This window comes from Drosophila nasuta, chromosome 2R (genome assembly GCF_023558535.2).
Source record: "Drosophila nasuta strain 15112-1781.00 chromosome 2R, ASM2355853v1, whole genome shotgun sequence".
Lineage (NCBI taxonomy): Eukaryota > Metazoa > Arthropoda > Insecta > Diptera > Drosophilidae > Drosophila > Drosophila nasuta.
Window position 1 is genome coordinate 14285329 of NC_083456.1, and position 13623 is coordinate 14298951.

The 13623-nt window shown below is 39.9% G+C and overlaps 1 protein-coding gene across 1 annotated transcript; it reads left to right on the plus strand.

Moving 5' to 3' along the window:
* Positions 1–6603: 6603 nt before the first annotated feature.
* On the plus strand, positions 6604–9055 carry LOC132785102 (keratin, type II cytoskeletal 1). The gene is made up of 2 exons (XM_060791095.1): positions 6604–6852; positions 7197–9055. Exons 1-2 carry the CDS (start codon positions 6637–6639, stop codon positions 7914–7916), a joined length of 936 nt encoding a protein of 311 aa, XP_060647078.1. The 5' UTR covers positions 6604–6636; the 3' UTR covers positions 7917–9055.
* The last annotated feature ends 4568 nt before the right edge of the window (positions 9056–13623 follow it).

The window sequence follows — 13623 nt, forward strand, 5'->3', positions numbered from 1 at the left end:
GTAACAGAAACAGAAACAGCAGCAACACTCGCAGTAACAGTAACAACAACAAATTACAAGCATGACAGACCTACATTTATTTTGGCCACGCTGCGTTCTGTTACACAATATCAATTAAAGCCACAACCGTAGTCGGAGCCGCACTCGTACTCGCACTCTCAGGCCGGGGTACTTGAAAAACCCGTTAAGCTCTTGCCAGGGATACTACCAGAGCGCAGCAACTTGCTCTACCTCGCACCTCATATCTGGCCAATGGCCACTAACCAATGGCACTGGCATTGGCATCGGCATCGTTGTGGCTTGCTCCAGGTTGGGGCAGCGGCTGCTTGCGTCGCTGTTAACTTTCCCTTTTAAACGGCTTTTTACGAGTCCGTCGTGTGCTCGTCGTGTTGAATTTGGTTTGGACTTTGGGCCAACAGCAGCAGCAGCAACAACAGTGGCGCGTCTGCGTTTAGTAATTAAATTATAAAATAAATTCATAAAAGCGAATTTTGTTGTTTTATAATTTGTATATGATACGATATACGATGATTCCGAGCAACTGTTTTGCAGTTTATTTTTTATTTTTGGTTGTTGTTGATGCTCTTTACATAAGTCCGTGTCCAAGTGAAATGAATGTCTCGTGTAACGAAATTGATTTTCTAAGTTTTTTCGAGTCTTTGATTTTTATTGCACATAATCTGCCAGTCAACAAACGAACATCAACAGCAAACGGACAGTCAGCCAGTTGACAATTAAATGCTGCTGCTGATGATGGCAACGTGTCTGAATGCTGCTGACTGCTGCTGCCAGCAGCAGCGGTCCACTGCATAAATGAAAGTTCATAAAGAAATTAGCTGATTAATCGTCGTTCGATGAGCTTGGAAAATGACCGAGCCGAGACGAACCGAACCGAACCGTCCGGCTGACTGAAAGTGTCACGCAGCCTACATTTTAGTCACTGCTTCCACAAAAAATTTCACTTTTCAATGATGCTCTGCGGCTCTGCTGCTGATCCAACTGAGCTCCAACTGCGTTAACAGCTGAGCTTGTCCCAGTGTCCAGCGTCGCCGTTTCACATGTAAATTAATTTTTAACCCAAATACCGCAAATTCTTTATACGGAACGTCGCTGACTTTGTTGCCACAGCATCAGGTCAACTCAGACTCTGAGCTGTCTTCTTATTTCGTTTTCGTTTTAGGTTTTTTTCCTTTTGTTTTTCTCGTCTTTTGTATTTCATTACCTTTTTGATTATTATGCAAATTTACTTACAATTCAAATGACCATAAAAGTGGAATAAGATTGCCATTTGCTAAGCATGTTTATGGCTTGTGAGATTTTATTATTATACTTGGAATTCAACTAAATGTGGGTGATTTTATATTATGTTTTTATTTGGGTGAAATTTAAAGGATTATTATAGCTTCACTGCCATCTAGCTTAGAATTAATTTTTGTTTTAGTTTTTTTTTACAACTAAAGTAAAAAAAAGTTAAATTGTTTGGTTGTCTTAAATCCTTTTTTCATCATAAAAATTTGATTTAAACTTTTCATTTTGTTGATTACTTTAAATACGTATCGATGTTTAAATAGAAAGGGTCTATTTAATCTGGCCCTTGCACCATTAACTATCTCTCACTTGCGTAATTTCCAAATAAATGTGTTAATTTTAATTTTTTTATGGCAAACAGATGTTACCTTAACCAAATTTACGAGGAAATAATTTGACAGAGTGGATTTTATACGAAGAAGACGACTTTAATTGTTTATTGTTGTACTTAGCCAGAAAAAAACAATTTAAGAAATTGTATAATCCCAGAAAAATTTTTGAAAAAATATTATTTTTTATTTATTTGAAAACCCAAAACATTTAACACATGTACTTTAATGGATAACTTACTTTTTCTATTTTCGACATAATAAGAAAATATAAATAAGTAAAACCATTTCTAATAACAACGAAAATTTTGTTTAATTTTCAGTCAACTATTTTCTTAGGATTAAGTTGGATTAACGGAGTAAAATCCATATCAAATTCCTTAATTAAAATAATTTTTATTTTTTATTAAGAAATATACTTTTAAATGATGTATTACAAATAGTAATAGAATGTTCATAAATTTAATTAGCAATCAATTAAACCAGATAAGAGAAAATCTAACATGAATGTGTTTATTTTATATATTTTCGTCTGAGTCTATTACGAATTGGTTCAGGTGGTATTTGTGGCATTCCATAGAGTCCCTCATTGCATCATCTCCTTTTCACTTTTCATTGAAGTTTGCGGTTCCGCATTGGCAAATTGGCAAACCAAAGCATAGCTTCAGTTGGGGAAGCCAAGCATCAAAGCATCTTACGATGCAAATTGTGTATCAGTTAATCCGAATATGTATTTGTTGTCTGTTATTGTGTATCCGTTGCTATGGCTGCTGTATATGGCTTACTTCTGACCACGACTTTCTCCGTGAAATTGTTGTTATTTATTCATTAAATTTTTGCTTCTGCTATTGTTGCTCCTCCTTTGCTTCGGTTTTGGTTGTTTATACTTTTTTTTTTTGCTTCTTATTTTTGTTGCTGTTCTTATTGCTGAATGTTGAATGTTGTTTTATACAAACACACCTACATAGCGTACATGAAATATTTTTTGCATGAGGCCTCAATAACAACAACAACAACAACAATGCCACAAAAAATTTAATGCAAAATCAACAAGAAATATTTCTGCGCTGTCGTCTGGACACAAATACTGAAAAAAACACACCCACAATGTGGCAATTGATTGGCAAAATACGCGCCAACTGAAGAAAGATGTCAGCAAACAATGTGAAATTGTGCTACCGATTCGATCGCACCTGAAACTATTTACCTGTGCCGTTGCTTAAAGTTGTCTCCGTTTCTGTTGATGTCGCTGTTGGTGATTGTCATTTGGCCACACGGTACATTAACAACACCGTTAACTCAACAGCCTCTGCAGCGGCACCGATAAACATCGACGCCAACTGAAACGAAAATCTTTTCTAATTAGTCGCCAGAGTTCAACGATGCAAAGTTTTTCCCTAGTCTCTTAATGTCGCTTTTGTTGGATATGCAAATTGACTAGCAACAACAGCCACCAACAAAAAAAAAAAAACTTTCTCGACCAAAGATTTTAATTTTAATTTAATTCAAATACTTTGGTTGAAACACCAACGGCCTTTTTGTTGTGATAAACAAAACTGTAAAATGTAAAAATTCATGTCACTCTATCTGTTGATAAATGACTTTTCATACGCATTTTGAAGCGAAATGAAAGTGAGAACATTTGCATGACGATCCTAAGCCCCTATCCATAAATAACTGACTTAAGTATTTTTAGATCTAGCACACGCAGTTGATAAAACTGCATTCGAAATTGATCAAACACAAACGTTAATGTCAAAACTATTGAAAGCATAAGACATCATCCTTTATCGGAACAACTTAGTATCTCAATAATAATAAATTTAAATCATCCCACTACCCACAACAAAAAAGAGAAACCAATTTGGATTTTTTTGAAATAGATTAAAAGTTCTACACAGAAAGCAAAAGAATGTTCAGACCACATAGTAAAAGCTAATTTGTGAATTAAATTTCAAAATTATATTACACTTAATAATAATAAACAAAAGACATCAAATAAGTAAAAGCATTATTCGTATTTAAATGCGACTGAGTTGTTTAAATTGTTGCACTTTTTATTAAAACGCTAAAAATACATTTTAAAAAGAGTTGTTTGGAAAGGTTCAATAACAATCTGCTTCCTTAAGCCATAATTTATATGCCAATCCCGTCAAGTGCATCCTCGTAACGATTACTTTGAAGAAAATTTGGAATGCCGAAGTTAATATACTCGCAAGTGTTTTGTTTTTTATTTTTTTTGTTTTGTACAAGTGTAATTTGTGATGTAATGTTATGCTGCACAGAGACGATTTATTGTTATTTCTTTGGCGAGCGCTTAACCATTTGGCAATTTGTTTGCTTTTGCACTGCATTGGCATTGGTCCGGCCATTGCCATGGCCATTGCCGAGTGCCGTGTGTCTGGTGTAGTAAAGCACAACATTCAGCAGTCAACAGGCGGCAGGCACAACTTCAACTTCAACGGCGAAATTCATTCATAAAAACGGTCGACACTTGGCCGGCAGCTTTTCGCATGAATGGCCATGGCTTAAGGCTTACAGTGTCGAGCGTGTAGTGCATAGCGTAGATCGTATGACTGTTGGCCGATGGCTGATGTCTGATGTCTGATGGCTGTTGGCCATTGGCACATGGCTGATTGATGGCGTTCAGCGCGTGGTTCAACATAAATTTGTAATAAACGGATGCGTCTACTATGTGTGTGGCGCACAGAGCGAACAGCACTGAACTCATTTACATTTGAATGTATGCCGATTGCTGTCCGGTGAAAATCGAAAATGAAATTTCAAAAAGATGATGAACCGATTTGCTTTGCTTTGCTTTTCTCTCTTGGCTGCGCCCCTTTTTAGGTTTTTTTTTCGTCGATTTTTCGATTTAACTTGGTTACGAAATGGGACGACGAGTATCTTAAGTGTTTTTGATCACTTTTACCGTTACATCTCCTTGTCGCCATTGACGTCACCCTCAGTACGGAAAGCTGATTAAATTGTAGTAGCAAATTACTCATACGCCCCATTGCAAACTGTTTGAATTGCGCATAATGACGATGATTCAGTGGTTTCATCACAACTTGTACGAGCTGTAGATCCGTTTTAATAGTTAGGAGTCTGTGTAAAGAGTGTTGGGTGTCGCATTCACCTTGAAATGCGAAACACTGAAAATAAAAAGGTGACAACAATTGTTGTTGTCGAGTTCGCTAAACGGCGTCACAGAGCGTGAATTTGGCTATCCCATCCATATGGCATTCCATCCATACAATCCATCAGCCAACTTGAACTCCATCATCTATCGCATATCTCGCAGCAGCTGTGTGCTCGTCGTATCCGTTTTTGTTTGTTTTGCGTGTAATTTCTCTTTCATTTCACTTGAGCAATTGAAGCGCGCGGTTATTTGCACTTTTGCTGAGCTCAAATTGTTGACTAATGTGTCACAATTGCAAAGTCAGGCAGCGTTTTTTTTTTTTTTTTATTTTTATTTTTTATCTCATTATGCCCTGGACGATGCACAGTTTTCACTTCCATTCGCTACTACAGTACTTCACCCCATTTTTAGTAATTTTTGCAGGACGTGCTTATCATTCAATTTGGTTTCACTCTTTACCAGCATTTATGAGCGTGACCCCAGAACTTCAGTTAGCATTTGAATGTTGTCATGACACCCTTAGTTGACCTCCCCTCTTGCTAGTGCGGTGGGTTTAATTACCTCATTTGTGATACAAATCACTGTTTATGTTGCATAATAAAAAACCCCCAGCGAACAACTATGAAGTCACGAAAATGAAAAGTAATTTCAAGGCGCGCACATGCGATAAACAAAACCGACCTAACTTACCTGCCTCCGACTCCCAAATGGAGGAGAACACAAAGCCGCAACAATGCTGAAGATGTCACACATATACATACATACAGACAGACAAATGAACAGGTCCAGTCAAGAGTGGGGCAGAGTAACAGTAGTATGAAAATATACACAACTTTCATTTCTTGCGGCCAAAAAAAAACTACAAAAACAAAAGCGTTCAAAATTAACAAAGGCAGCAGAAGAATATGGCACACGAGTGTCGAGTGAGGAGAGGGTTGTGCGGGGTCTGCTGAGGATTAAGCGCTGCGCAGCACCTGTTTATCACCTCATGTGTTGTAATCTGTGTAGCTTCAACTTCAGAAACAACAACAAGAACAGCAATAACAATAACACTAACTCAGAAGGCACACGCAAACACAAAAATATGACACTGACATGTATATGTGTGACAGAGAGAAAGAGAGAGAGAGAGGGAGAGAGAAAGAGAGAGAGATGGGGAGAGAGACAGAGAGGGAGAGATAAATGTAGTTGGGGAGGCTGCAAATCAAAGGCAGATGGGTCACACATACTTAAGCAGTCGGTTTGTACCTTATATTCGTGAGAGAGCGAGAGAGAGAGAGAGAGCCGACAGCAGACAACCTTGGCGTGTTCGTCAACTGCAGTTGAAAACTTTCTCGCGCGCTCGCTCAATACTACGAAGCTTAGCCCTTGCGCAGCCGTTGCCGCTGCCGCAGTCGCTGCCATTGCTGACTTTCTTTAATGCGGAAGCAGAAGCAGACAAAAGCGCGTGAGCATTTAGCGTTGGCGTTGGCGTCGATGCCGAAGCAGAAGCCGAAGCCGAAGCCAAAGCTGATGCTGATCGTTGCGCTCACCTAATGCGTCTTCTAAGAGCCGATGCTGCTGCCGCTGCTGCTGCTCTCTCGCACAACACGTGTGAGACTTTCTTGTAGGGAGCGGCTTAGCCCTCTCATATTTTATATGCGCTGCTTGCGTCGCTGTCGCTGCTGTTGATGTTGATGTTGTCTGGGCATTGTTGATTCTCTTGCTGAGGTGAATTTATGTGTGTGTTTGTGTGTGTGAGTGCGCACTTTTTACATAATTTTACGTTATGCCGCAGCGAGGCGTCCGTTAGGTTGAAAACTCTTTAAAAACAGCCTGACAGCGTCGAAAAATTATCAAACCGCAGCTTGTTCCATTCGAATGAACACACCAGTGATTTCGGTGGTGCCCAAGAGAAACATTTCAGTTCAGAAAAACACAAGAAATACTACCATGAAGTTCTTCATTGCCACCGCTTGCGTCCTGCTTTTGGCATCGGGCATCTCAGCCGATCCTGTCAAGGCTGCCACCGAGGAACAGTCCGGTGCATTTGCCAAATGCCTGGAAGCTGATTCCATCTCGTGTCTGCAGCTCACGGTACGGATTAACCCCAAGATCAAGGATTAAATATTACAAATAAGTGGCACAGTGAAAGTGAAAAAGAAAACGAAATTATATCATCAGCTATATGATAACAGCACAGGAACAACTGTTGCAAGTGAAAGTCTTATGAACAAAAAGACGCAATCAAAGTGCAAAGGATTCGTTTGCAAAATAGTGAAAGTGTGTTAACAAATGGCTGACAATATAAATATATGAACATTATTCATTATCAATTAGTGCCACTTAGTAATAGTCTGTGAACTTGATGAAGTTTAAGTTGAACAAGCATCGCTAATAATACTATATGTATGTGCATTCTCTTCGTGTCTCCCCCGTAGCTCTTCCGCAAGGCCAAGTCCGTCTTCGACAATCCCCAAATCGAACTCTTCGGCGGTGTCTCTTTGGTCAAGGCCAATGAAGGACGTCAGGGCAAATCTCTGGACAACTCCATGGCTGTTGAGTCTGCACCCACTGTTGAGGCCCGCACCGCTGAGATGGGCAACTACTTCATGGACAGCGCCAAGAGCTTCTTCGCTGAGCGCTCTCTGAACTTCAACTTTGCCAATGCCGCTCGCAGCGTTGCTCGTGCCATTCCCGATGACATCAAGGCTGATCTCCGTGAATTGGTTGTTGAGTCCCGTACCCGCAAGAAGAAGCTGTTGAAGAAGTTCCTCCCCATCCTGTTGGGCGTTGGTGCTAAGGTTGCCGTTCTTGCTGTTGGTGCCATCTTCGGTCTGCTCTTCTTGGCCAAGAAGGCTCTGATCGTCTCCGTGATTGCTTTCTTCCTTGCCTTGGCTGCTGGTGCCTCCAGTGGTCTGAGCCGTCTGGGCGGTTCCGGGGGCAGCGGCGGTGGTCTGCTCGGCGGTCTCGGTGGACTGTTCGGTGGCAAGAGCTCCGGTTCGGCTGCTGTCAGCTCTGGTGGATGGTCCTCGGGCGGTGGCTCCTCAAGCGGAGGCTGGTCCTCGGGCGGCAGCTCGGGATGGGATACACATGGTGCCTACAGCTCACCAGTTGCCCAGACCATCGCCTACCAGGGCTACAAGCAGTCCAGGCGGTAAGCTCTCTGCCCCTTCACACCTCCGACACTCCCCGAGTCCCCCAACGAAACACTTAGAAATCGAAGCGTGACGAGGAGAGAGAACAATCGCTGCTAAACACAATGATGACCATTTCATTAATATGTCTATATATTTATATTTATTTATAAATTATTTATTTTAATTTATTTACCTAAAAACGTGAACGAGAGAAGGGGCGGTGACCCCACCACCCTTCGACAACAAAAACCATTAAGTGCCTTCCATAAGCAATCTCTCGGAGCAGAGAGACAGCCAACAACATATAACATATAAAAAACACACAACTACAACAATCAAACCACCACTTTTCATCTATCCACACACATCTATACAAGACAGTCAACCTTCAGCTACACCCAACATATTTCTATACTCTATACTCTATACACACCCCACCCTAATTTCACTCTGTACTCTCAACTCTATCTACACTGTAATATCTTTCTTGTATTTTCACGGCTGCGATTTGATTTATGAGCACAAAACGCTTGAAACTAGTCGCGCCCATAAATCAAACGCAAGTCGCCTTAACTATCTCTGTCTCTATTTGCTATTTGCTATTTTCCATCAATCTATGTAACTGTCTATCTGTCTACTATTTACTTACTATCTACTATTTCTATCTCTGTATCTCAATGGTAAACTGTGTTTTCCTATTTTTACCGAAAAGAAAACTCTATCAAGCTGCAACATCAAAGAATCAAATAATAACTCCGAAAATATCTAAAAAAAAACTCAAGCTCTTTCATTTCACCCATTCTCAGTCATTCATTCATTCATTCACTTATTCACTTAGTCATTTCGCTTTCAATTTGCATGCTTCCATTGACGCAGCAGACATCACTCATACGCCTCATTGTTCGGACCAAGCAATTTGCATTTCTATGGACCAACAAACTTTCATTTAATTCTTTGTTATCAGCCAAAAATCGAAGTCGCAGTCAAAAGACAAAACAACAAGGCCGCAAATGTTTTCTAAAAGAAAAGAAAAAACAAAATTTCACCCACTTATTTTTTGGTTAATCTTTCATTTTCACTGCACTTTCCTCGGCTGTCTCTCTATCGCTTAAGAATACAACAAAAGTAATTTGCTAAAAAATAAAACAAACATTTCGCTACGCGCATTTTTGGACTCATTCAAAAGCGGCCCATGGAGCAGGTTCAATGTTCAATGCAGAGAGACGACCAGAAGCCAAACAATGGATGCTCAAGCCAATGTATTTTGCACCTGACTGCCTGGTTGCCATTATATTCGGCTGCCTATTGTGTGTCTGCCGAGGTGCTAAACAACAAATTGAAGAAAGTTCGAGACGCCTCCAAGAAGTATAATAATAAACACAAACCAATTGTGCTTTAACATTACGAAAATTTAAGTTATCTTAACTGCAGTCTTGACCATTGCCAAGTTCGAAACGGCACTTTAAGGCAACCGACGACAGCCGCTACTTTGGGCATCGGGTGCTTTACTTATAAATATGACCCAGTTACCAGGCTTGCGCACTTAGCTGTGATGCTGTTGGCAATGCTATTGCTATTGCTGTTGCTGATGCTGTGCGTTTGCCGTTTGCCGTTGCTACGTGCCGTTGACTGACTGTCGGCTCTTAGTGCTGGCTTTGGCTTTAGCTTCGACTTTGGCTTTCTTTAGACAAATGTCAGCAATTAATGTGTCGCCGTCTTTAGCTGGCTTTCGAGCATACTATTTCTTTGCTCATTTGGGCCATCTCATCTGTAAGCTGTTAGATTTGCTTAGCATTTAACATTCTGCGTTATTCGTGTTTTTTTTTCTCTTTTTGTGTGTTGCTTTTTCTAGCACTATTTTTAAGTGGGTACATGACTCTTCTGCGAGACACTGTTGCTTTTTATTTTATTTTTTTAAGTGAAACTTGTTGATGTTGTCACGCATGAAATTGATTGTCGCCGCCGATACAAACAATGCGTGTCAGTTAACAGAGTCATTCCCAAATCTCAATCAGCGTTGGGAGTCATTTACCAGACTCATTCTGAAGTGGCATTCGGTGTTCCGTACTTCATGTGCCACAAGCTGCATGTTGCCTGCTTCAAGTGAAAGTACACACTTTTTAGTAAACCAGAAGTAATTCGTTGAGCATTTCCTATTTAAACCTGTTCACTTTTGAAAATTTGTACAAGATAAGCATATTTGTTCTGCAAAAAACGAGGTATGTTAGCTTAGATTCAAGAGACATCCAGATATGTGGGGGTTGAAATTGCTGTTGTAGCTTAACACTAACAAACTAGAATTTGGCATGTAAAAATAAAACTATAGTCTAGATTCTAGACTCATTAAATTTAATTGACTATTAATTTTATATTTGATCAGTATTGATTTAAATCCTATAAATAAAAATACCTTAATAACTTAAATGCTGTGAATACATAATTTATTTCGTTTTCGGATACCAAGATATTTAATTAATGAATCTCTTCTACGAATTCTGTTACAGTAATGTTCTCCTTTTTCTTTTTCAGAAATCAAAATGTATTTTCATTAATATTTTATACACTCTAATTTTCTTTGTAATGCGATAAGGTTTTTTAATTTATTGTTCCAAACATAAACCATCAAAGAATACTATTAGTGCGTGCTTGATCTACTAATGAATTTTACAAGTTGGTCCATATCATTTGCACCTTTAAAGCTTGAATTATGTAATAGCAAATAGAGTACATCTATATCAAAGCATATTTTTTAGCTGAAGAATTCAGAATATGCCGAAAAGTCGGCAAGATAATGCGACCAGTTTATAAGCTTAGCTTAAAGTTTATGCTTCACAAATGAAAGCACTGAAAGTGACATGATCGTGACTTTCACAGAGCTTTCACTAACTTTCTCTCACCCACAGCACAAAAGTAGACAGCATTTTGTCGATATTTGTTAACATTAAAGCCACTAAAGCCACTGTTAATTGTGTGTGGATAGCAAGCACTTGGATTAGTCGGACTTGGGCAGTAAAACTCTGTGGTTTGAGTCTGTGAGTCTTATAGAGCTTTTTGACCAAAAAAAGTTTAGTTTGTGGCGTCCCATTTGAGATGCGATGCATGCGTGACTTTGTTATTGCCTTTTATGGTCTAAACAACTGGGCACAGCATTAACACTGTCATCTGCAGCACACACACATATGTTGGAGTAATATAGCTACAATTGTGGTTTTTATAGTTGTTTGCTGGACTTGAAGTTGAATGCTGGATTTTGTGTTGGCGTTGTTGCAAGCTGCTCGCCCCGAGCGCTTTTCCGGTTTGTGGTTTGTTGTCTATTTGTTGTTGCTGTTTGCTGTTGGCTGGTGGATGGCGGATGGTGAATAGCGGCTTGGCTATTTGCCTGGCTTGGCTTGGTTGGGCACGGGTCAATGCACAGTTTACGGATTTGGCTAGCCATTTCACTGCACAGGCAGCTGCAGAGTGTGTGAAAGTGTTGCAATATACTATAATCAAACTATTACCAGCCAGTAATAAGTAATTGAATATGGTCGAGTGTGTGGGCTCCTGTTTGACATTGAATAATACCAGCAGTGGTAAATATGTGCACACTAATTGCAGTGCTGCATTTGTTTAGTGCTGTGTGTATTATGGATCTGGGCATTTTGGCTGCTTTGTGTGTAACGTTTGAGTGTCCACCTTTTGGGTGACGCTTTTCACACAATTCCAACAACAACGACAACCAAAAAACACGATGTCCGAAACGCTGCTGCGTCGCCAGATGTGTGAAAGTTGTCAGTTTGCCACTTTTATTGTCAACAAATTAACGAACATACATCCACTCATAGTACAAACGAATAAACTAACATACAGCTGATAATGATGATGATAATGACAATGACGAACAACGCACAATGACCATAACGCTCCACTCACATCGCATTGCGATCACATCTGTCAAGCTGGTTAATGATTACAAAGTCAGAGCCAGAGCGTGCCATGAAAGAGGCCGCTTACTTACGGTGATGGCAGTTGCTGCTTTTGGCCAACAAAAGAACAAACGGTGCTGGCAACGGCAATAGCAATGCCAATTGAAAGTGAAATACCATTTTGGTGAGTGTACTTTGCACGTGAGTGTGAATGGATGAGTACAAATGTGAGTGTATGTTTACTCGTTTGTATGTTGATCATAACGATAATGACAATTTCTGTAATGAAATGCCATGAAAGTGAAACCTGTGCAATTAAAAGCAGAGCGGCCAGCGCAGAGCAGCAGCCACGCCTACCTGACTTTGGCTTTCGCTTCTTCATTTTGCCAAGCCAGCTGGAATTACACAACGTGGGCGTGGCTGCACAAAAGGCGTCGAAGCATTTGCATTTCTGCAAAGGGCTTTTTCTTTAAATTTTAAGAGAGATCGACTCATAGATACGCTTATTTTACATGAATTGTTTATGTAAAGTATGTATTATAATTTTAAAAAGAACTTGAGAATACCCATAATACATCTTCTACTAGTACAGGGTATTCACATAGCATACTAAAGACCGAAACACAAAAAATGATTATGAAGTGGAAACTCTCACTTTTACGATTATTTTTCTTCTACATAGCTTTCGGTCCTCATCGTCATTATTGTTGTTTGTGAGTGTGTGTGTGTGTTGGTTTGTGTTTTCTTTTGTTATTGTATCTTCTATCCCATAATGATAAGACTTTCGCAGTCGCAACTCGGTTTCATCTCAGCCAGAAAACAAGGCATAAAAGTCAATTTTATGCTTAGTTTTTTTATTTTTTTTTTTATTTTACTGATTGGCCTCCGATCGTGTCATGAAAGTTGTTGACTCTTTTCTTCTGCCGACGTACCGGCTGTCTGATGATTGGAGACTGATGACTGACGACTAATGTGTGATTTGGAGCAACACTAAATATCTCAATTAGAAGATGTAATTTAGGGCCAGAAAGCACATCAGCGTCTAATGTGGGTCACGCCTTTCTCTGCAATCGAAAATCGCATTCATTCGTATTAATTTCGTAGCGATGCTCGGCTGCAGATTAGCTTGGGGTTTGCCTTCATTCATTCAGCAAAATGTCGAACCCAACCCACCTGACAATTAATTAAATTCAAATTGTTGTTTCCGTCTCTGTGGTTTCGGTTTCAGCTTTTGATTTCCAAAGTCAACTTGACTTTGCCTTGCTTTTTTGCCTCTGGCTGCAGTCCGAGAGTCTGAGTCTGAGTCTGAGACACAGCCGGAGTCGAAGTTTGGAGTCTCTCGATTGGAATTATCGACTGTGACTTTGACTTTGGCTATTTCCATTTCGATATCCATTTGTTGCTTTTGTTGTTTTGTGGTCATGTTGGATCTGTTGTTGCATTCGGCTGGCCATGTCTCTTTTTTATACTCAGTCAATTTTGAATTTCTACCATATCTTTGGGTATGCAGCCGGCCAAACAAGTTGCCGCTGTTACTCTGGCTGTTGCTGTGGCTGATGCTGTTGCTGTGGCTATTGCTGTGGCTGTTGCCACAGTAACGGCTGAAGAAAGTGCTGGGGCCGCTGCTCGACTTTGGACTGTTGTTGGTTTTCAGCTGTTTATATCCGTTTTTGGTTCGATTTATGCCATTTGATAAATCAGACAAAGACACAGCCAAGCGATAAAATAAACCACAAGTCCAAGACGTTCAAGTGTTGAGTTCATTCAGTTACACTTTGAGGCCACGCTGTATGCTCCACACCAAATGAAATATAGAAAAGTTT